The 24599-nt window shown below is 44.3% G+C and overlaps 1 protein-coding gene across 2 annotated transcripts; it reads left to right on the top strand.

The window, feature by feature from the left end:
• Positions 1-12056: 12056 nt before the first annotated feature.
• Positions 12057-23454, top strand: LOC142788358 (uncharacterized). Of its 2 annotated transcripts, XM_075884918.1 has the most exons (5): positions 12057-12428; positions 17387-17449; positions 19599-19687; positions 22849-23008; positions 23106-23454. In XM_075884918.1, the coding sequence occupies exons 2-5, from the start codon at positions 17446-17448 to the stop codon at positions 23366-23368; spliced, it is 516 nt and encodes a 171-aa protein (XP_075741033.1). In that variant the 5' UTR covers positions 12057-12428; positions 17387-17445; the 3' UTR covers positions 23369-23454. The 2 variants fall into 2 exon arrangements, with proteins under 2 accessions (XP_075741033.1, XP_075741032.1); XM_075884917.1 differs by lacking the exons at positions 12057-12428; positions 17387-17449; positions 19599-19687 and having other exon boundaries at positions 22626-23008.
• Positions 23455-24599: the final 1145 nt, after the last annotated feature.

Below are 24599 nucleotides of genomic sequence, written 5' to 3'. Positions count from 1 at the left end.
CACTGGGAGATCTCAAAACTAAAAAGTATACTAGTTACACACTACGACTACGACTAGGGTTACTACGAGGGACGAACGGTTGCCGCTTTACGGAGCTTCGCCCCAAAAAGTTCGAGTTAAAACCTCATTCGGTTGAAATGGTATCCGGTTTTTAGTGAAGATGGCTCTCTATGGCACTGGTAGAGCTCACAAATGGGTAAGTGTACTGTTTACACACTACGACAACGACTTGGACTACTACGAGGAACGAACGAGTGCCGCTTTAAGGAGCTTCGCCCCTAAAAGGTCGAGTGAAAACCTCGATCGGTTGAAAAGATATCCGGTTTGTAGAGAAAATGGCTCTTTATGGCGCTGGCAGGTCTCAGAAACGGGTAAGGATACTGGTTACACACTACAACTACGACTAGGACTACTATGAGGAACCAACCGGTGCCGCTATAAGGAGCTTCGCCTCAAAATGGTTGAGTTGAAACCTCGATCGGTTGAAAAAGTATCTGGCTGGTAGAGAAGATGGCTCTTTACGGCGCTGGCAGGGCTAAAGAACGGGTAAGTATACTGGTTACACACTACGACTACGACTTGGACTCCTACGATGAACGAATGGGTGCCGCTTTAAGAAGCTTCGCCCCTGAAAGGTCGAGTGGAAAGCTCAATCGGTTGAAAGGGTATCCGGTTTGTAAAGAAGATAGCTCTTTATGGCAGTGGCAGGAATCACAAACGGGTAAGTGTACTGGTTACACACTACGACTACGACTAGAACTACTAGGATGAACGAACGGATGCCGCTTCAAGGAACTACGCCCCTAAATGTTTGAGTGGAAACATCGATCGATTGAAAAGATATCCGGCTGGTGGAGAAGATGGCTCTTTACGGCGCTGGGAGGGCTCAAAATCAAAAGGTATACTGGTTACACAGTACGACTACGATTAGGACTACTACGAGGGACGAACGGGTGCCGCTTTAAGGGGCTTCGCGCCTAAGAGGTCGAGTAGAAACCTCGATTGGTTGAAAATGTATCCGGTTTGTAGAGAAGATGGCTTTTTACTACAGTGGCAGGGCTTACAAACGGGTAAAAACTCTGGTTACACACTTCGACTACGACTTGGACTACTACGATGAACGAATGGGTGCCGCTTTAAGGAGCTTCGCCCCTAAAAGGATGAGTAGAAACCTCGATCGGTTGGAAAGTTATCCGGCTGGTAGAGAAGATGGCTCTTATGACGCTGGCTGGGCTCAGAAACGGGTAAGTTTTCTGGTTACACACTACGACTACGACTAGGACTACTAAGATGAACGAACGGTGGCCGCTTTAGGGACCTTCACCCCTAAAAGGCTGAGGGAAAACCTCGATCGATTGAAAAGGTATCCGGCTGGTAGAGAAGATGGCTCTTTACAGCGCTGGCAGCGCTCACAAACGGGTAACTATACTGGTTACACACTACGACTACGACTGGAACTACTGCGATGAACGAACGGGTGCCGCTTCAAGAAGCTTTGCCTCTAAAAGGTTGAGTGGAAACATTGATCGGTTGGAAAGGTATCCGGTTTGTAGGGAAGATGGCTCTTTACGGCAGTGGCAGGGCTCACAAACAGGTAAGTGTACTGGTTACACACTACGACTACGACTAGAACTACTACGATGAACGAACGCGTGCGGCTTTAAGGAGCTTCGCCCCTAAAAGGTTGCGTGAAAACCTCGATCGGTTGAAAAGATATCCGGTTTGTAGAGAAGATGGCTCTTTATGGCACTGGCAGGTCTCAGAAACGGGTAAGTCTACTGGTTACACACTACGACTACGACTAGAACTACTAAGATGAACGAACGGTTGCCGCTTTAAGGAGCTTGGGCCCTAAAATGCTGAGAAAAACCTCGATTGGTTGAAAAGGTATACGGCTGGTAGAGAAGATGGCTCTTTACGGCGCTGGGAGGGCTCAAAAACAAAAAGTATACTAGTTGCACACTTCGACTATGACTAGGACCCAGGCAGCACAGAAGGTTGGCCCAATATTGGGGATAGATCGGCCTTGCCTGGCCCATGAACGGCCCAGTTTTCACAACGTACCGCCAAGATTGGCTATGCCAGCCAAATAGAACGGCGACGTTGGACCAGCGTTGACAACGTACCCCCAATATTGGTTCTGCCAGCCGAATAGAACGGCTATGTTGGACCAGCATTAACAACATTCCGCCAATGATGGCTGTGCCAGTCTATTAGATTGGTTATATTGGGCCAGCTTTCAGAACTTTCCGCCCATATAGGCTGTGCCGGCCTATTAGAACGGACACATCGGGCCAGGTTGTACAAGTAGCAGCCAATATGGGCGGAGCCATCCAATAAGACCGGCATTATTGGCCCGCCGTTTGAACGTTATTGCCGGCGTCAGCTGAAAAGTCAATATCACGATGTCATAATATTAGAATATGAGCCAATTTCTGCGTGTGCTGCTTTATGGCGCTGTTCTGGCCCCAATTCACGCGCCGATTTTTCAAGTTAGAGAGAGAGTAATATATGTGCCGGGCACAATATTAGAACTATCTTTTCGTCATTAAACCATGCCCCGCCGCGGCGGTCTAGTGGCTAAGGTACTCGGCTGCTGACCCGTAGGTCGCGGGTTCGAATCCCGGTTGCGGCGGCTGCATTTCCGATGGAGGCGGAAATGTTGTAGGCCCGTGTGCTCAGATTTGGGTGCACGTTAAAGAACCCCAGGTGGTCGAAATTTCTGGAGCCCTCCACTACGGCGTCTCTCATAATCATATGGTGGTTTTGGGACGTTAAACCCCACATATCAAGCAATCAATCATTAAACCATGCACAGCTCGTTGAAATGCATAATCGTTGGTTGAAGTTGTGCAAGGTAGACTTTTTAAGTGAGAAAAAATTACCGATCAAGTTTCTCTGTCAGACGTGACGTCCGATGCGGTGCTATCCGTAAGTATGACGAAGCTGCTGCGGATACCGCTCTTACGCGTGCATGTAGACGTCGAATATCTGACGCAAATCTTATCGTATCATGTGTCGGGCTAGCTATCTACGCGACCTATTCGAATCTGTTTTGCGTTCACAGCACAGTACGGTTAACGGCACTTGCTGCTGCTTGACGTGTGGGAAGAGCGGGGGTCGTCAGTTGCGTTATGGTGACTGAATAATACAACATATGCAGTTGCCGTGATCTAACACACAGACGCGCGTGCGCACGCACGCACGCGCTATATTCATGCAACGACCACACGAATTCCCAACAACATCGCAGCGAACGGTTGGTAAGGTGTTGCGGAGTGTGTGGGCGTCGTAGGGCACCCTGTCGGTGCCCAGCTCGTTGCGAACGCGAATTTCGGCGTGGAACGCATCTTTTTTATGTACTTTTTTTACGTGTGCCCAAAACGGTAGGCTGCGCGATACGAGAAGTACGACCCACAAAAAAAGAATAAACGTGAATGCATAGGGCAAATCGTTAATAACAAAAAAAAAACAAAAAACACGCACGCTCACGCCACTGCAGTGGCGTGAGCGTGCGTGTTTTTTTGTTATTAACGAAGCACATGTGCTTCCATAAAACATGACAGCCAAGAATGATGAAGTATTCATTTACATACAAATTACTATGAGTTGCTGAAACTCACGCAAAAGAACATAATTTTCTTCCTTGGATATTGATCGAGTGCCTTGGAATTATGCTATGTGAATTTGACACATCAACAGTGCATTATGATTCCCACCATAAGGGGCCACAATCTTGGCAAGTAATAGAAGTACTCTTCCCACCTGATGTGCACCTAACGTAAAGAGGCCTTGTTTCTCAAGTTAGCAATATATATATATATATATATATATATATATATATATATATATATATAACCACTGGAAAAATATACCAGGTGTAACCAGAAAAAGGCGCACCTGCAGTTTTAAAGTTTAAAAGAAGCAATGACATGCCAACCATCCAAAATAGAACGCCCGAGAAAGGAGCATCAATCAGTATTACAGCAGCTAAAAGCCTGCTAACAGCTGAAGGTAGTCATGCTGCTCTTCCATTCAAGTATAGTGTACACTGAGAAAAGATACTGAAGATACACCATCAGCAAATGACAAAAGCAATACAGACAGAGCTTTCTCTTATAATACAAAAAGTCTTTAGCTGAGGAGGCAAATAAGTCATTGGCACACAATAAGTGCACAAAAAAAAGCTGTCGCACGAGGCTGTCAGCGCTTAGACAACACAGGCAAAAATACAGTAGACTGAAGAAGGGAAAACCCATAGCAAAAGTTACCATACTCCTGAGTTCTTGCTTTGCGTGCAAATGAAGCTAGCGTGAAGTTGAACACTAGATTAAAGCACCACAATCAAAATCTGGAAGTCAATGCTTTAGGAATAATACAAAGTACTGAAGAAGCATGCAAAGAGCATTCCTGTGAAGGCAAATATAAAAAAAGACTGAAAGCTCTGTGGCCCTGAACAAGACAACACCACAACCAATCGAAGAGCCGTTCGGACACACCAGCAGTTCTGGCCAACACTAAAAAGTCACAAAAACATACCTTTAATGCCTTTTTTACAAAAGAACTTCAAAAGAAATGTGCATACACCTATGCCAGAAGTATCGATGGAAGCTATTAGTCATATTCAGCTCTTCATTGAAACACTGACAGAAGATACTTGTACCTGGATGCTTAATTACTTTGGTACAACTCAAGAGCGTCGACGCCAAGTGGCAAAAAAATTATGATGGAAGACTACAATGTGATCAAATGCACACGTCAACCACCAACCAAGGTCCTATGCTAGAGTGAATATCGCAAAAAGTCTTGAACGCCTAATGTCACTTGCTCATACTCAGCGTTCTCAATCAAAATCTTGACCTCCCACACAGCATATTATTTCAACAACCTGCCACCTCTCACCATGTCATGAAACAAGCTCGAGTATACACAAACCCTCCTCACCGTTAGGTAGTTAGATAGCTCCACTAGTGCTTCACTCTCGAAACACATAGACCAGGGCCGTAACTAGACGGGTAGTGAGGAGGTTCTGAGCCCCTGAAGTATTTTCATGCTCTGACTTTTCGTCAACAATAGCTTAATCTGGGCAAGTTGGTTCATCGTGGTTGTGTTCTAGTAACAGTGAGAGAAGTTCAGGAAGAGACAAAAAGGACAGGAAAGAGCGCTGACTGCCAACTAAATTTTATTGAAGGTACTACGCCCACTTTTTTACAGAGTACAAGAACAGTGCTCATGCACAACGACACATGTGAGACCATGATAATATCATCTTAACTGAGAAAAGAATACTCTCTCTCCGAATGGATGAGTGAAGGTACACTGATGCACTGATCCATGGCCTTCCTGACAAGAAAATGCTTTCACAGTCTCTCTTTCATTTCTTGTTCTTGCTTTTTTGAAAAACAGTGTTTTATGAAACATAGAACTGCACTTACATTCTTTACAGTGTATGGCCATGCGACTACCATAGCCATTCTTAACATTTTAAGCATGCTGTCTTGCTCAAACATTGGGGCATTGCCCAGTTTGTCTTATGTTTACGTTTCCACGTGTCAATAGTATCTCATACACAACATTGTATTGGCATTCAGTATACCTATTCTCGTGACGAATGATGAAATAATGGCTATTCCTGTTGCTTTTTAGTACACACACTTTTGAAAACTTGCAAGGGATGGCAAATAACAAGATAAAATCATATCGGCTCGCTATTTTCTTTATATTGTGAAACACCTTATGTACGTACGGTATAGCATGCAAAGATCGTTGGTCATTCTGTTTTTATTTTGGTCCTGTTTTGTTTAACTTGACTTTCTGCAGGAGGGTTTAGCACACGGGTGTGATGGTGCTGTTGGGATATCCAGCATCCTTTAGTCTTTTAATCTGGTTTTTAAGGCTTACCTCATCCTTGTGCTCACATGACTTCTGAAGGGTGGCCTCAATGCACGTGGTGGCAATTCCTCTGTGTAAATTGTGTAAATGTGTAATTATGTGTTATGATGTACTAAAAAAGATGTCCCAAGAATCAGAATAAGTGACAGTAGTCAAAGTTTTTGTCACTGCCTTTATACAAATACCAGTTTATTTGTTGCCTCCTGCAGTATTTTAGGGCCTCTTATATAGATAGGATGTTTTCTCACTTTTATTACATTTTTGTATTGATGATGCCATATGCTCAGGAGGTAGAATGTCGTTATGTTCTTTCTGATAACTTCTAGCTTCTGAGCAAAGATAATGTTTCAGAAAAATTAAAAAAGGCTAGCATAATATTAAGACATGGGAAGAAAGCAGAGTTTATCAAAAATGAATGCATTAGTTGGGAATGAGAAAAAAAGATGGATGACAGGTCAGTAATGTCAATTAATTTATATTAGGACACATGAAATGTAGCAGAGGGTGGCAGGTGATTAGTTCCAATGAGATCGAGAAATTATCAGCCATAATATGAAATTGGCTCATACAGGACAGGGAACATTGATTGGGCTTCCACCCTGCAGTGGACATAATATAGGCTTAACGCTAACAATGAGCAAAGCCTGTGAAATTAATGCTCCATGAAATGAGCAGTACTGCACAGATTGCTGTGCTAGACTTCCCATTTTGCATGTTTTTACCAGCTTATCCTGCTCGCTGTTCAGACACAAAGCTTCACCAGAAAAACAATGTTATACTTGGTGAGGATAATGCCAGTGAATCCAGTGTTTTATCTACACCTTTCCTTGCTTAAGTCCTCCTCCAAACTATACGATTTTTCTTGGAAATGTTCTGCTTACAGCACACCAACCGATCAAGTGAAACAACTTTATTGGGGTCCTGCAGGACGCGCCCTAGTATGCAATCACCATTTCACTTCACGTTACAACATACTGGTGGTAAAAATATTCTCTGGCAGGGTACAGAAGTGCATGCACTGAGCTAGCTTGTGCAGCGCGGTCTATTCCAGAAAGCTGAACCTATGTTTGGTACAGAATTTTGTAACCGCACGATGCTTGCACAGATTAAATGTGGCCACACATAGCAACTTCTGAGCTTTTTTATGAAATGATCTCGCACTATCTGAAAACATTTGTTTTTTTGTTTACTTCATAGTTCCCAGTGAAATATTTCTCTTGTTCCTCTCATTGAATAATGGCATTTGGTGTGACTAAGGTGTTCCTATTGCCTCACTATGAGATCAGAAAAACGATTCTCCTTGAAATTGCTTCACAAGCATTTCCTAAGATATTGAATGACACTGCTTGCACATGTACAAACATTTGCTAGTTTTATTGAGGGTTGATGATAAAGGGAATCAGTTGGTGCATCCAAGCCGGACAGAGATTGACTGGCCCTGAAAAGGGCCGTTTAGTTATATATCTTGCAGCTTGTTCCAGGTAGACAGGGCTTCATTCTGTAGAAATGGTAACTCATCACACTGGTTCCCCAGCATAAAGAACATAACTTGATGCTAACACTGACTCAGATGTTCTGAAATGTCATAGAGGGTACATGAAGGCTGGGTACATGAAGGTTGCAGTTATACTAACTGTACAGTCAGCATGCTTGTGTGATATGTGCATAGCTGCATCAAAGCCACGTGTGAGAATTGCGTGAACAGCTGAAAATCTCAATGGCAGCATAGCTTAAGAAGTCTGTCATCCCTTTTTTGCCAGTTTCCAATATCGTCCTTCCCTTTTCATGCATCTTCTTTCAATATATCTGGGGTTTTAATTCCCAAAACCACGATATATTAATGAGAAGCAAATTTTGAACATCTGGTGTTCTTTAACATCTTCACTTGTTTGCAGCGCAACACCAGAAACACAGGACAGGGAAGGAGCAAAAGAGAAAGAAAAGACGGCGCCGACTCTGAAAAAGACGGCACTGACATCATGACACGCACATGTCGTGATGTAAGCTGCCCAAAGAGTGGCCTCCCGTGAGAATAGTGAAGAATTGGGAATAGGATCTACCAGTAAGGGCTTTGTGTGCAATTCACAAACAGTGAAAAAGATCCACCAGGGGTGAACCACAGGTACATGGTGCACTCTGGTTGAGAGAGAGCAGAGTAAAACAGATGTGCCAGACAGGAGATTATAAATGGTTTTGTCTGGAGCTGGTGCCAGACCGAGCTCTGATTAAGCGTAAGGGAGTATTGAGCGCCAGGCCAATCTGATCCCATTCCTGTGATGGGGTGCAATGTGATGACAGGTGCGAATTCCATTTTCTTTTTTTTCCATGGGTTTAGGGAAATAATTTTTCAGGGATCAGATGAAAATACCTCCAACATACATAATAACATGCTTATTCTTGGGCGTAGTCATGCCTAGCCACCAGATTGGGAGAAAAAGGAATGTTTCCCGAAATGTGCGATAAAGTGTTTGGTGCTACGCCTTGACGGAAGTATTGATAGGTGCTTTGGAAATCGGTACGCCATTTCTGTAATCGTTAAATATGCAACTGCATGTGCCACTGCTAGGGATAGCGTGACACTCCCAGCCATTTTGGGGTAAGCCGTTTTAATCTACATGAAGATGTTAATGAGCCCGTTCTCCATCACAGCAGTAGCTGTGGCCATTCCTTCAACTAGGCCTACTGCAGCGCCAACTAAACGCCTGCATGAATTTAGCGCTAGTACCGTACATAATAATCAGCACGTGCCTTGGGTTCACTTCGATGGTGTTGTGAATTCATCTTGCGTGACAATGGTTTAAGTTGCATGCGTGCCTTAATCATTATTGCAATAGGAGACCATGATTTATCGTCACGCATGGTGTTGCTTAGCTCAGTCCTCAGTGTTCGAAGCAGGTTCCGCCTTGTGAGTGCATGAGAGAGGCACAAGAGTTGATTTCTGCTCTGTGTTTCTATAACTCCCTAGCCTGTATTATACAGGAAGCGGATAGTGCTGGTGTGCGTCAGCTGCCTCGGTGCGCTCTCAACCGCCTGCCTGGTAAGACTGATAGCTCATTCTATCAGCGCCTTGTCGTACTCCCTCCTCACACTGCGACATGTCCTCCACTTGGAGGACATGATGATGGAACAAGATGATACGAAGCCCAAAACCGCAATGTTTGCAAGCCACAACCCGAGCAAACAACTCAACGGTGAGGCCAGAAAATCTACCTGACTAGGCCTGGAGCAACAAGCCAGAGAGCATATTCTTGGCTGGATAGATGGATGGATGTGGCCGTACCCTTTAGATCGGGCGGCGGCTAACGTCACCTAGCCATAATGCTTAGTGAAATAACCACTAGATTTTTTTTCCCCTTTAAATAGTAAAGTTGGACGGGTACTTTGAAGTGAAGGGTTTAATTTTCAATCGTGCCTTAACTTTAGCCACCAATCAGATAACCTCCTTCTAGTTAAGTCTACCCGCTTAAAGTCTATTTTGCCCTCCCTGTCCCTAAACACCAGTGCTTTGAAAAACTCTGCGCCATCATCTTGAACTATAAGGTGAAGCCCTTTACAGAGCATTGTCAAGTGTTCGGCAGTTTTGTCTTTCTCTTCGCACGCACTGCATATTGTGTCTGCCTCTTCATATTTGGCCCGATATGTCTTGGTTCGCAATACTCCCGTCCTGGCCTCAAACAGTAGAGAACTACCCTGAGTATTATCATAGATTCTTTCTTTGGCAATTTCCTGCTTAAAAGTTCGATAGATCTCTAGTGCGGACTTCTTAATCATGCCAATTCTCCACATGTCAGTCTCCGTTTCCTGCAGTTCCTTTTTAACCGATAGTTCTTTCTGGTTTGGCCACCTGCTGTTTTCTAAGTATTTACCAGTCAATTTCCTGGTTCGCTTCCTCCATTTTGTATTGACATTCTTCATGTACAAGTAGCTGAAAACCTTCATAGCCCAACGCTCCTCCCCCATTTCTCTCAATCGCTTCTCAAATTTTATCTTGCTGCTAGCTTCCCTGCCATCAAATGATGTCCATCCCATATGACCTTGTACTCCCTGGTTTGGTGTATTCCCGTGAGCTCCTAAAGCAAGCCTACGTATTTCACGTTGCCTAATTTCTAATCTTGCTTGAACTTCTGACCTCATGCACAAGACCGCGTTGCCGAACGTCAGCCCAGGAACCATGACCCCTTTCCATATTCCTCTCACAACATTATACCTATTGTAATTCCACAGTGCCCTATTTTTCATCACTGCTGCATTCCTGTTATCTTTAGTCGTCACGCATATTTCGTGTTCCCTCAGGTACTCGGTCCCATTGCATATCCATACGCCCAGTTATTTGTATTTATCTGTTATCTCTAGCGTGACTTCCTGTATTCTAAGCTCACTACCTTTGTTATCATTAAAAATCATGACTACTGATTTTTCCTAACTGAATCTAAAATCTAACCTATCTCCCTCATTACCGCAGATGTCCATCAACCTCTGCAAATCTTCCTTGTTGTCGGCCATTAGCACTATATCATCTGCGTAGATTAATGCTGGTAGTGCCTGATCAATGAGTTTTCCTTGTTTGACTAAAGAGAGGTTGAAGCCAAGTCCCCTTGCCTCTAATTTGGCCTCTAATCCTTGTAGGTACATCATGAATAAGAAGGGTGACAGTGGGCACGCCTGCCTAAGTCCACGTTTCACCACTGTGGGCTTGGATACCTGTTTTTCCCACTTTTTAACTACCTTGTTAGTTTTATAGATTTCCTTTAAACGAATAGTGACTCCATCTTTTACACCCAGTGTGTCTAGTATTCCCCACAAGTCCTCTTGAACCACGCTATTGTACGCTCCCTTGAATTTCTGCAGGCCGGTAGGAAGCTTCACAGCGCAGCGCCTGATCTTGTGAAACGGCGCAGCCATGCAGGCAGGGCATTCAATTCCCTCCCTATTTTTTGTATACTACTGTCCTTGTGTACATCGTGGAACACATAACAGTAATGATAGCAAACAGATCATTGATTCGGGTAGGCTTGGTGTTTTTACTTAAAATGGAACAACGAGGAAGCTGCTGAAGCTCGTGCCTGTATACAGCTGCTTTATATGGAGATGAAACTTTAACGAAAAAAAAATGTAATGATAAACAGTAGGCTCATAACAAACAACATTTCTCTGAGGGTGCATGGAATATATGTCCCATGCAAGGCTATGCATTGCAGTCCTTACTGCATTAATTATGTACACGTACTGCAGGGCATGCAAGTGTATGCAGACACACGCTGACGAAATGACATTTTTTGCTACATACAAACGTGCACCGCACCAAATAAGACGCACGTGTTTGTATAGTCAGGGAACACTCGTGCATATTGATGAAATCACACAGCTCGCTTACAGTAAAAAACAAACACAATTGCGAACAATAAAATGCGACGCTGTTTAAAGAGGCGGACCCAGGTTACGAGGAGAATTATCAGTATGGCATACACACCACGTGTCAAGCTTTTGCAACATCTAAAGAGACTAAATATGGAAAGTTGCCTTTGTAAGTTAACATGACAGTACCAAATGGAGAAGCCACACGAGAGAACAATTCATCGTGGGCTAAAGAATGTGTTTTAAATATTATACACAGCTTTGCAAGATAATATCGACGAGTTTTACTCGTCTAGGTGTGGGAGGTGTAGGCCTGATAAAATGAGATGTTGCTTCAGAGCATTTCTTTCGTAATATTGCAATTTTATTCAACTCTTTCAAACGCGGCACCGTAAATTTCTACTGGGTGCTCGAACACGGCAAGCAGGTCGCGGGGCAAAATCTTTGTAACATTTTATTACCGAAACAGCGATACTAGCAATGCTTGAGCTGCACTTGCTGTTTTCTAAATTGTAACCTCCTCAATCTCATCGCTGTGATCAGGAAACAGAGAGGAAAAGTACAGCAGTAGTACGTAGAGAAATATTCAATTTCAAGCCCTTTAGCAATATCATCTAAACAAATTGCCAGTTCACTGTTGAATTCTCGATGGAAACAAAACAGCTGATCAGGGACGCAAGCTTGGCTTGGCACTGGCTTGGCCGTTCATAGAGAGCCAAAAGCCGCTACAGGAAACTGGATTGCGGACAGTATTGAGACAAAATATTTTATACATTTTTGTTTTCTTTGTTTCAATTCTCTAATTGCTCTTGTGATGGCGTGGACCGCGCTTCGTGATCTCATGTACCGGCGCACTGTTTTTAAGTTTAGTAATGGCGCACGATAATACATGATTGCGTGCTTTAATTTTAAAAGGTTCGCGAGTATGGCAGCAACACTGCAATGTCGGGAAGAGGCACGGGGAAGAGGATAGTAGTAGTAGAACCAGTAGCAGCTGCATGCCCGGGTGGAGCGACTGATGCCAAGATGGAGGAATGTCAACCCGATGCCTTTTGTGTTGGCCGTTCTGGCAGTTCCGCCGACTTTATAGAAAGAGACGACCCCGTCGCTTGTCCTCTTCTCTTTTCCTTCGGGCATCAGCGACAACATTGAGGGACGACGTGTTCGACTTCACCGTGCACGTGAGTATAGGTTGGTTTTTCATTCGAGTGAATTCTTGTTCAGATTTGCAACTTGTCGACTTCATCCTGATCACCTGTCACCGGCAATAAGTCACATACGTGTGATATTTAGGTGAAATAAATGATAATGCACATTTTCTGCTCCATTTGCGTGACTTAGCTACACCAGGACATGAGGTAAAGCCTTTGTCGCCTAGCCACTAGCAGCAAGATCGATCACTCGCATCCTTCAGTTCACGAATCAACGCGCCTGCCTTAAAATTAGTTAGCTGCTCGCAAAGAAATCTTACCGAGGCAATTTTGTTTTCTGTGAACAATGCACCGTAGATTTGTCTTGAATAACAAAAAAAAACTTGAAAAATAAATGTCGCGACCTTTTAGAAAACGCCGTGTCTAAGAGCTAGACGCGGCATTTTGTAAAAGGCTCATTAAATTCAGTATATTTTCGTAGTTTCTGCTTGAAATTATTATTGTCTATGAATTTCATGGCCCAATCTTTTGCTTTGGCTGAAAATCTCGGCGGCAAAAACTTTGTTCAGTGTCCCTTTAAGGGCAGGTGTAGATGCCATCATTTCAGTCGCAAATCTTTTTGCTAGTCGGTCGGCTGGTTAACAATAAGGGTACTAACTAGAGTTCCAGATTTCATCAGCAACACATCGTCATGGCTTCATCAGATGCTGCATTATATACATTCTATCCTCGTTTTTAAATAGGTGTACCGTATGGTCCACTGTTACAGGAAACAAGCGAGCTCATGGACAGTGAGCCATGTGGTGCTAACTGGCAGCGAGGCTTGTGAATGGGACGCATGCGCATAGAATCGGGGTGCGCCCAGTTTTGTCTGCCATTTCTCCGCCTGTACGCATGACAGCATTGGAAAGCGCATCCGTATTTTAGCTGCGCAATTTATCTAGCCCAGTGCCTCCTGCTTCAGGGATTTCCTGTGAGCACAAAAAATGCATGATTTTAATCGTTGCTGCAGTGTTTTGCAAGTTGTCACCGTAAAGCACATCATATTTTTCGCATAATGCTCGCTGCAACTAGCAAGTTTCGATGACTCAAAATGCTGTTCAGGTCTGATGTAGCAAACATTTTAAGCTCGTCCTCGTGACCATGAAATATTGGTTTATTAAATAATGGAAGGCAGAGTTGGTATCAGTTGATTTACAGTGTGAAAATGAAAAGTGCGAAGGACCATGCCTCGCAAGTAAGCCCCGAGAGCATGAGCAGAGAAGTAGCAGATGAGGATGCTCATGCGCTGCATTTCCAAATCTCACCAGCACTAATGCTTGACGGACTGCTGGCCACGCACTAGCGTGTTCTTTCTGAAACAGGACTTTGGCCCTGTAAGCAAGTTCTTGAAGGGCATAAGTAAAACGTAGAATGGGCCCCCTAAATGCACCCATCCTTGAACCATTGGGCTTATGAATTAGTGCCCTTTTCAAAATACAACTATTCTGAGCTATAAATTGTGACAGAACAGTGCACGAAGTTTATAAATGGGAAAAAAGTCTTTAAATGTCCCCTTTATACATAGTGTTCTTGTGATGTCACTTCCGCCGTTGCCGCCCTCTCCCGCCATGCCCGGGTAACTCCCTGGGTACCTACGGCAGTTCACGTGCTGCAGTGCGGTTTGTTGGGGGCTCGTCATCTGTTGCTGTGAACGATGTGGAAGCATTGTGGTTTTTCGTTGTCTTACTTTAACGAGCTCATTGGATTAGGAAGGCCTCGCTCGTTCACTCGATACAAGACCAGATAATCAAGATGTGCGACACATATACCAGCCACGGCGTACACCGGCTGCCCGCCACAACCTATGAGGGCCTATTATCTTGCTTTCACTACAAATTGCCTGGCCCAAAAACAAGTGAAAGCTCAAAATCTCTCGAGCCGCAATTTTAAGAGCGGATGTGCGAAGCGCAGCTGCTCCCATCGAAAACTAGTCGTGCAGAGCTAGGCAAGTTTACAAGAGATATAATATTATGAATATATTGTCACGGCCTACGCCACCAAAGTAGCAATGCCCCCCCCCCCCCCCCAAGTGTTTTAAACAGTGCTGATGTTGAGCTTGAGCCTCTTTGATTGCAATTTGTGGAAATAGTCGAGGAAAATATTATACAAGGCAGATAGCGACTTTGCGTGGTGTGTGCCGCGGTAATGCCAGTCATCACTTTATTTTTCGCGTATGCTTTAACACACTTTTCACTTTGTATTTTGCTTTTGTTGTACGCTAATGTACAGTGGAGTCACTGAACATGATAGAGACCGTGTATAGAATTAATTGACTAATTAAAAAAAATCCTGACGCCCAACTTGAACCGATCGGCTATACTTCAAAGTGAACTAATCCCATTCTTTATAGTTTGTTTCAATGCAATACCAAATCTCCGCGATCGCCATCACAATTTTAACCGCCTTCCTCGCCATCATGATTTTAACTGCGGACAAGTTTGTATGTACAGTATCTTGGTAAGCTATATCTGTTTGCAGGTAAATACTTGGCTATGGCACTTACCCGTAATGAAGTTGCACCTGAAGATGCAAATATTGCAAAGTTTCTTCAAGTAGCTTTTGTTAATCTGCACCAGCCAAATACGCTGGTACTTTTAGGAAAATCGGAATGTGCGTTCTGAATTTCAGGTTATAACTTTCAGCGAAGAAACACCCTAAGCTCTGCTCCCTCTGCGTGGACTACTAAATCAACTTGCCTCACTAGCAGCTCATAATTTCTCAAACTTGCATCGTGAGGCAAAACTAAACGGGTGCAAGCACGAGGAGACAACATGGCAGTTGTAGGCGATAGATTCGGTTGGTGCCCGGGCATGTTGGTGGCGCATTTCGGAAGTGACGAAAAGGCGCTGCGAGATGCACGTGCACACTTTGTATAGTTGCTGTATTGGACAGCAAACTTTTTTTCTTATCTGAGCAGTTTTACCAAAGGAAGCTTCATCATATGGCGTGATAAATGAAGCGAATCCACAGGTTGAACCACATCATAGCCTCGCTGTGCTTTTGTACTTTTTAGCTCGCAAAATTTATTTGTACATATAAGTGACAACTTGCCAGTAATAAGGCAGCACTTGTTTCTTTACCATATTATCATCTCCGGTGTGCTGCTGCCTCAATATTTCAAATTCTAAGCATTTACACCATTGTATGCTAACTTTTCCTTCAAAGTGAGACAAGCCACATGTGTATCGTAGATCAAGAAGCATGCCAGTTTTACGTACTTGCAAGGTAAACATCAGAAATGCACAGTTGATCAAAAATACTAGTTTACTGATGCATCTACATAGCAAAGCACCTGTGGCACCTCGGGAACAAGATAATGCCACATATGTTACAAGAGATAATTAAAAAAGACAGGGGACGTTCCGTGAACAAATAGAAACAAAAATAAAATGGCACGTGGCAGCGAGCGAAGGCGGCAAGGGGGGGGGGAGCCCGTGGGACTTCAGCGGATGAACGTAAAGTGTGTGTTTAATATGTGGAAGAAAAAAAAATTCAAAATTTTGGCGACTGAAATGAGGGTGACTTAGTGAGTGCGCTCATGACAAGAGTAAACACGGTTATTATTTTTTTTTCAAATCTCTTTTGAAAGCCACAAAAAATCTGTATGTGGTGCAGCCTAACAGAAGGTCCGTGAAGGCAAATTATGAATTCGTCGTTGTACAAAGGCCTACTTTTTTTTTTTCATGCGCACCATCCCCGCCGCGGTGGTCTAGTGGCTAAGGTACTCGGCTGCTGACCCGCAGGGCGCGAGTTCGAATCCCGGCTGCCGCGGCTGCATTTCCGATGGAGGCGGGAATGTTGTAGGCCCGTGTGCTCAGATTTAGGTGCACGTTAAAGAACCCCAGGTGGTCTAAATTTCCGGAGCCCTCCACTACGGCGTCTATCATAATCATATAGTGATTTTGGGACGTTAAACCCCATATATCAATCAATCAATCATGCGCACCATAAATAGTGCTCAAAATTTAATTGCATATGTTGTTTTCATCCTCGCTGTATTCCGTGCTGTTTATGATGTAAAAAAAAAAAGTAGCACGCTGAAGTGGTGCTGCTTTTGGGCAACAGTTGAAAATGGCGGGGTGCATGAATGCGGAATACTGCCGCTTACACTCAAATCACTCTTGTGGTCACCTCCCACTGTTTGCAGCATGTGTTGTGTATACACAGCTGCATATTTCCTAGCTAGAAAAATTTGATTTTAGGTGTTTCACGCCATTTTCCATGTAACTATTCCACAATTGCACACACTGATCAGCAGGCTTTCAATTGCGCTGAAGGACACAGGTGCCATAAAATTCATAGTCGATTCTTTCAAGAAACCGTATGTAAAGGCTGAAGCTTCATGCGTACATACACACACACATACCATATTGTTTTTTGTACTTTATGAAAGCTGCGAAGGTCTCATGTGCCTCCAAGCGTAACCTGTCTTATTTATTCTCCATCACCGCAAAAGTTTTGTGAGTTTCAAATAAAAGTACTTTGCGCATGGCCACTTTTGGGTAATTTTTTTGTGTAGGTGTTATTTGAGCAGCCTACAGTGTTTACTTTATAAGCCTGTATGTATATGTTGCATTATAAGGATGCAGAATGTGTGTAGCTGTACAATATAGATGAAGTGTAAAAATTAAGTGTGTCTATTGTAGTGTTCTTGCAACCAATCTTACCCCCGTATTCTAGAACGTCCCTCCACTCAACGCTTCACCTTCACTTGAGATGGCTGATGGGAGCGCCGTCTCTAAGCAGAGAAAATTGCTGCATGTCATCAATAATCTGCTGTGATTCTCAAGTAGCGCAGCGTCGCTTTCAAACGAGCAGCGGCACAGTGCTAAACTCTGTCAAGTGAAGGGTGAAAGTCGAGTCGGGGAGCGTTTATGAATATGGGGGTTAGTTTTGTTGTCTTGTTAACCTGCCATTAACACTGGATTGATGCTACTTTGCTCTAGCTGTACAGTGCTCTCCAAGGCTCAAGGAGGCACCGCACGGGGAAGGCTCGGAGCAAACCATGCGTGAGTTTCCTTTCATTGTTACACTATGCACGTATTAAGTGATAGACTTTAATGTATGCTATTTGTATTGTGCAAGTTTTTGGGGACATACAACTTCCAACACTTATATGTTCTGACGAAAATCACGCAAGAATGAGAGAAGCTTGTGCAAAAATTATGCAAGAGTGTAAGAAGCTTTTGCAGAAGTCTGTGAAATGAAGTTTTGAAATTTTGTGGCAATGTGTCATTGTACAGTGGTCAACAGTCTTGCTCAGCATGCTTGACTGCAGGGCTCCCGGCTGCACAGGCGCATCTACGGAATGCCTGATGCATGATGGGCCAAATGTCAGCCTGCACACTGGTGCCTCTTATCCCCGTTTGTCTGTTACATCAGTGTCTCTTGTAAAGGGGATCAACTGTGCTACCTTTTTTTTTCGAATGTAATGAGTTCTTTTTCCAGATTATTGTTGTTTTAAGGTAGAGCCTCACATTTCTATCAAATACTGAAGATTCTATTTTTCCTTCTAGATGCTATGAAGTCACTCCTTGTGTTACAATAGAGTGAACACTGTTATGAGAAAAGCTACTTTATGGAGTTAACTCACTCCATATTGACTTAACACACAGAATTGGTGAAAACTACACTCCATTCCAGCTGCATTAGGAATAATATTCATTTGCATACTTCTGTTTCTTTTGTTTGTTTGTTGGCTGGAGGTTTGGAGTATAGGGTGGCCAGAGGGCACTGTGTAGTCTTTCTTCATCTTCCCAATTTTGTGAACATCAATTGATAGCCGTATGGGAAGCAGCCAGCATGCTTAAACGGCGGTGCAAGCATGCAAGATGTTCACCATTGCATGCAGTCAGTTGCTGTGAGCAACCTACTGCATACAATTAACTGCGAGTGGTGAACTAACGCTGCACTATGTGTGCCTCCTGGAAAGCTGCAATGGTAAAGTGCCACAATCGTATAGTAACATGGATAACATCGCAATTTGTTTGTTGAATAATTTTGCAACAGAATCAATGGAGTTTTGGATAAATTTGTGTATCTGCCTGGTTCATCAGAGCTACAGAGTCAAATGAGGTATATACTCGCGTATTATGTGTACTTTTTTTGTCAATCCGGTCATGTGCGAAGCTAGTAGGAATCGCTGGCCTAAAAGCTCAACTAGGAATATATGTTGCAGGCGCTGTCACAGCTGTCTCAAAGCGGATTGTCATTTGTTTGCTAAGCCTGTTCAAATGCCCCCATTTTCTTGAAGTTCTTCCGAACAGTGCTCACAAAAACCAGTTCCCACGACAGGGTTATACCAGAGAACATAAGTACTCTCCAATAATTGTCGGGAACCCAACGTAAAGTAAGATGCAGACAAGGAAGCGCGATGCCAACACAGTGCTGTGTGTGTCGCCCTTCATGTGTGTGTGTGTCCATTCCTTGTCCCAGTCTTCTATTGCGTTGTGTTCCCTCCGATATCTAACCAACACACCCAAGCTTCTATGCTAAGTCTTATTCAACGCACTCTTCTGCTGGCTCCCATACTGAATATTGCATGTCGAAGAACTCCACGCTGATGTGCTTAGCGGTAGCACGGTTTCAGTTTTCTTCGGTAAGCTTTATAACAGCAATCTGCCTCGTATATAATTATGGTAGCCTATCACAAGGAACGGTAAAAACGCAATGGCCAGATGGCGAAACCGAAAAAAAAATGAGTGCGAAAACCTGCCTCATCTAGTTGATGTGACAGGTCCTTGCACGCGTTCAACATCTGTGCTGTGTCTCGGGAATACATTCTTGCCGTGGAAGAGGTGGGAAGATAGGAGGCAAACCTTTAGGCATTTCGGACTACACATAAACAGGTTTCAGTTTTCAAGTTCGATATTCTAGGGAAAGCATAAAAGTTCATGGAAGAAGGGACCTTGCACTCAGTCCATTTTGTGTAAGACTGCACTCGCCTGCTCGACAAGAGATGTGCCTGACCAGAGCATCATGAAGTCAAATGTGTCTGTGTGTGTGCTGGCAAGGTGGCTCGGGCTGGTTGGGGAGGGCAAAGTATGCGAGCAAAAAGTTTCTTGTAGTAAAGCAGGCTGGGTAATTATACTGGTGAGCAAATTATGTGAGGATGCAAATTGTGCGAGTAAATATGGTATGTACTCTTGTATGTTTCAGCTCTATTGCTACAGATCCTGCGGATCCAACTTGGCATCCGGCAGCAACAAAGACAGGTTCTGCAGGAGGTGCGACAGCTGAAGCACAAGGTACGGCTCTTGTCCGTGCCTCAGCACGCCCAGCCAGCACAGCGCCCCTCTGACCTTCTCCGGCTGCCTGCTGGTACAATTGGAGAAGTGGAGGCAGCAGAGGCAGCTGTGCAGAGTAAAGCTGTGGCTGCGGCTTTGGTGTATATTTCTTGATTTTTAATATGCCTATGTAACATGCAGAAATTTAGTACTGCTTTAAGATACTGTGTTTCGGGAAACAAACTAGTCAGGTTATCTCATGAGCGACTGTACTACAGTCGAATATGAATAATTCGTACTCAAAGAGGCCAGAAAATTTGTTCAAATTAAAAGAAGTTCAAAATAATGAAAGTTACCGTAATTACTTGAATCTAACACGCACCTTTTTTCCGGTTAAGAGAGTTCATAAATCGCATGTGCGTTAGAATCGAGTACGAAAAAAAAAGAATATGGTCATTCTATTGCCATCGCCACTTACAAAATGGCCGCCCCCTACATGCGTCGGCATGGCGCGTCGGTCATTTCTGCCTATGTGTTTCCCATGCGCGGCACTTCATACGTGTGCTGAGGAGTTCGTCATCTTGTAGTACATTAGCATCGACGGCATGGTAGGGCCGACTCCAAAAACTCGACGAGTGCACCACAATGCTGCTTCTAAAAGAAAAGTCGTCGCGTGTGCCGGAACGGACAGAAATCGGGCCGCATCGCGGTCATTCGGAGTTCCCGAAACGTGCGTGCGGGACTGGCGGAAACAAAAGCAGAATATTGTCGACAGCAAAGATTCACGCAAAGGCTTCAGTGGACCACAGCAGGGTCGGTTTCCACAAATTGAAGAGCTGCTCGGCGAGTATGTGATTAAGCAGTGAGCGGCACAGCGGCCCGTGACGACAGAACTGCTCCAAGTGCAGGCTATGCAGTTAGCCTTAGAAAAAGGGCTAATGCAGAGCCATTTTAAAGCGAGCAGGTGCTGGCTAACGAACTTTATGAAGAGAAAAGGCTTTTCCCTCCGAAGGCGAACGGGCATATGCCGGAAGTTGCCGGAGGAGTACGAAGAAAAGCTTCAGAGTCTTCAGAGGTTCCTCCTAAACTTGCAGCACAAGAACGGCTACCTGCTTGGGCAAATCGGGAATGCCGATCACACGCCTGTTTACTTCGACATGCCTGGCACCACAACCGTCTAGGAGAAGGGGGCGAAGCAAGTTTGTGTACTGACATAGTGCCACGGTAAAACTAGAGTGACAGCAATGCTCTGTTGCACGTCAGATAGGCATAAGCTTCCCCCGTACTTCATATTTAAACGGAAGACGCACTCAAAAAGAGTCGTTTTCGCGAGTGGTGTGATCAAGCGGGCCAACGAGAAAAAAGGGTGCGCGTTGCAACCGATGTCTTAGTTTTTTTTTTTTGTCGTGGAAACCGGGCGCGCGTTACAATCGAGGGCGCGGTAGAATAGAGTAAATACGGTAAACGAGCGGAGGGCTCACCATGCAGTGATGCATGTGCATGGAGAAGTTTTATTCACAAATTACAGGACATCCGTCATTAATTAAAGTAGTCAATACATGTCTGTACACGTTGGCCTTGCAACGAGTCAACAAGTTTTGCGTGCAGTTTGCAAAGCATTTGTACTTCGGCTTCAGTATTCTCCTGGCAAAAGAAGTTGCGCGCGGCAATGTCCAGTGCTGACACTCTTCGAAGACAACTGTGTTTCCACTGTTACCATCTGCGCTGCAGCCGGAGCGTGGCCAGCACATGATGAGAATGGAGGAGCGTCTCCACCTGGAGAAAAGCAGATCGGCATTCGAGAGAGAAACACTCCGCGGCAGCTTTTTTTTTTTCTCTCTTCATGCGCGGTGTTGAAAGGAGAAGAGTCTCTACATAGCAGGAACGAAAAACAGGGAAGCGTGACACCGGCGCGTTGCAGATCGGCATGAGAGAGCCAACTCTCTGCGACAGCTTTTTTTCCCCTCTTTCTCTTCATGCGCAGTGTTAAGAGGAGAAGGGTCTCTACGTGGCAGGGACGGAAAAAGCCGAAGCGGGGCACAGGAATGTCGCAGATTGGCATTTGGCAAACATTCCACCGCAGTCTTTTCTTTCCTTTTCTTCATTTTCTTCTTCAAGCACAGCGATGAGGTGTCTGAAGTGCCACCGCAGGATTGGGCGGGGTGCTGAGAGCATTTTCGGAGCGCGGTATAGCTTTGATAGGACCACAGCGTCAGTTCGAATTAAGTGTGTTGGAATTAATGAGATTCGACTGTATTTACTATAGTCTGTGAAGTCCGAGTGAACTGTCCTAAGCTAGCAGACGATGTAGGCGGCATCGTGTGTTTGATGGGCAGTGACAAGCAATAGCCTGCTTAAAACAGACATTCAGTAATTTTGTTCATTTATCACCCTATTTCGTGTCCGCTGCGGCTCTCTCTACTTTGAGCTACAGTTCACCCTGCCTTGTGTTAGCCGATTTCTTACTTTTTAAAAAATCTAACATGCACCCAATTTCGCAGTGTGAAGAAAAATGCACCTTTGTTTATTGTGATGAGATTTCTATAGCGACATGCCTCTTTGTTGGCTATCACAGAAAAATATAAACAGCAAATGGTGCGACCATCTAGTGGGACCTTTATTTTTCGATCAGTTTCATCTATGACCAAGATTTGGTCGCTCTAAGGTTGCCTCTTAGTACGCCTTGATCATGTTCATTTATCTTGTTGTGCTCTGCTTACAATGCATTGATTAAAAACATGTCCAAGCTTCTTTTTGAATTCCACATATTTTATCGTTTTTCACCTGTAGAAGCTACTCCTGGTCAACATTCAGGCAAAGACATTGTTACCTCGAAGAAACGTGTATTGGAATTTGAGCACTGTACAAAGTAATTATACTATTTCATAGCTAGAATCAATATTTATTAAGGGTTATAACAGTGTTGTATTTGATTTCATAACAGCGAAACTGCCTTCAGAGAAGGACTCTGAAAGGTTCTCACACTGAGTGTGAGAGGGCTGATGTGGAAACCATTTTAGGTCAAGTGAGTTGAAGTTAGCGTAAAAAAACAATGAAATGTTGTGATGCCCAAAAATTCAAGTTGTTGTTTTCAGTGTCCTCTTCTTGCAGATTTTTATCATGAAAACATTGCGATGTGCTGTTGCGTTCACCCCATCTATGCTTCTTGCATTTTTTTACAGTGCAAGCACCTCCTGCAGATTGGGGGACGTGGCCTCCGAGAAATTGGTGTGAATGCCATGAAGGCTGTATTGGCACATGACGTGCAAGTGCTGTACAGCCTTCATGGCAGAAAAGGGAAAAGGGCCTTTGTGAACCTGAGGCTCTGTAGATTAGTGACAGGTTAGACTTGTTCATTGTTTTATGTGTGTGTACCCTTGCGTATTCTCTGTACTGCAGTGCTTCATGTGTACTATGGTATTTCTGTTCTTGTATGCAGATGTCATCTGCCAAAAAGCAGGGTGCGACCAGGCGGAGGCCCTCAACTTTATTAAGAGGTGGCTGCCAGGGTCTGGTGATCGCTGTGGGGGCAGGAAGCGGCGCTTCAGAGAAGCATTTGTTGTGGAGCAGCCCGATGATCCCCACTCTCAGAGTGCAGATTATCGGCTGCTCGCGGCAGCTGGCTTCCTGCCCAGCCACAGCAGCCAGGGCCTTGACAGCACCACTGTCACTGTGCCCCCAACGCAACCTGACCTGCAGTAGAGCGGGCCTTTTTTAGTTGTGTATATATATTTTTCAATGTATACATTTTTTGTTGTACCAAATAAATAAAAAAAACTAAGAATAAATAGTCTGCAGACTGTCGGTGGTGCACTGTTCGGCTAGCTTATGCCGATTCGGAAGCACCATCACCATGTTTTAGTTAAAAAAAACGCTCTAAAATATGAATATTCTCGACTACCATGCGGGGGACATATGTGGGGATTGCAAGTGTAGGACGTGGGGATTGCAAGTGTAGGACATACGCTTTCAACATTTACTTCCTAACGACTTTTTTCGATCTGCTGTACCAAATACCAGTACCAAATAAAGCACTCGCTATTGCAAAAGATAAATTGGTAAAAAAAATAAACTACGCTTCTAGTGTTAGCAAAGGGAATGAGGTATAAAAGATGAAATAGATCGAGTAACTGCTTTCAGTTCTCAGCATTCAATTTTCTGTTGCCCCAAGTATACAGGGCTGCAAAGCTACAAGAGCGGGTCATCGAGGCATATTGTTTAAATCTTCCGGTAAGAAAAATTCCCTACTAATAATGGTTACATAATGGCAAGCCAATCAGTAGCCAATATTCGTCGTGCAGAAAACATCGGTGTAATAACGGCATTTGATTGGCTGCAATGTGGCCCTGGATTGGTCCAATGTCGGTCGTACATCCGTAGCCAATATTCGTCGTGCAGCAAACATCGGCGTAAAAATGGCATGTGATTGGCTGAAATATGGCCCAATGTTGGCCGAACATTGGCAGCTTTGTCGGCAATACGATGGGCCTTCGTCGGCCCAATGTTGGTTGCATACTGGCTAAAACATCGGCAAAACGTCGGCCCATCATTGGCTTGAACGTCGGCCCGACATTGGAAGAAGTTGCACTTCCGACGTCGGCCCGACGTCGGTGCCGATGTTAGCCGATGTTGGTCCAAGATTGGTCCAACGGCGGCGTGCTGCCTGGGGAATACTACGAGGAAAGAACGGGTGGCACTTCAAGGAACTTCGCCCTTAAAATATTGAGTAGAAACTTCGATCGGTTGAAAAGGTATCCGGCTGGTAGAGAAGATGGCTCTTTACGGCCGTGGCAGGGCTCACAAACGGGGAAGTATACTGGTTACACACTACAACTACGACTAGGAATACTACGAGGAAAGAACGGGTGGCACTTTAAGGAGCTTCGCCCCTAAATGTTTGAGTGGAAACATCGATCGGCTGAAAAGTTATCCG

Source organism: Rhipicephalus microplus, unplaced genomic scaffold (genome assembly GCF_043290135.1).
Source record: "Rhipicephalus microplus isolate Deutch F79 unplaced genomic scaffold, USDA_Rmic scaffold_55, whole genome shotgun sequence".
NCBI lineage: Eukaryota > Metazoa > Arthropoda > Arachnida > Ixodida > Ixodidae > Rhipicephalus > Rhipicephalus microplus.
This window is presented reverse-complemented; position numbering and strand designations above follow the sequence as displayed.

Excerpts from the sequence above, each read along its gene's own strand:
- LOC142788358 (XM_075884917.1), top strand. The coding sequence starts at position 22,732 with ATGCCCAAAAATTCAAGTTGTTGTTTTCAGTGTCCTCTTCTTGCAGAT. Across the intron at positions 23,009-23,105 it reads GCTCTGTAGATTAGTGACAG|ATGTCATCTGCCAAAAAGCA; the intron begins GTTAGACTTGTT and ends TCTTGTATGCAG.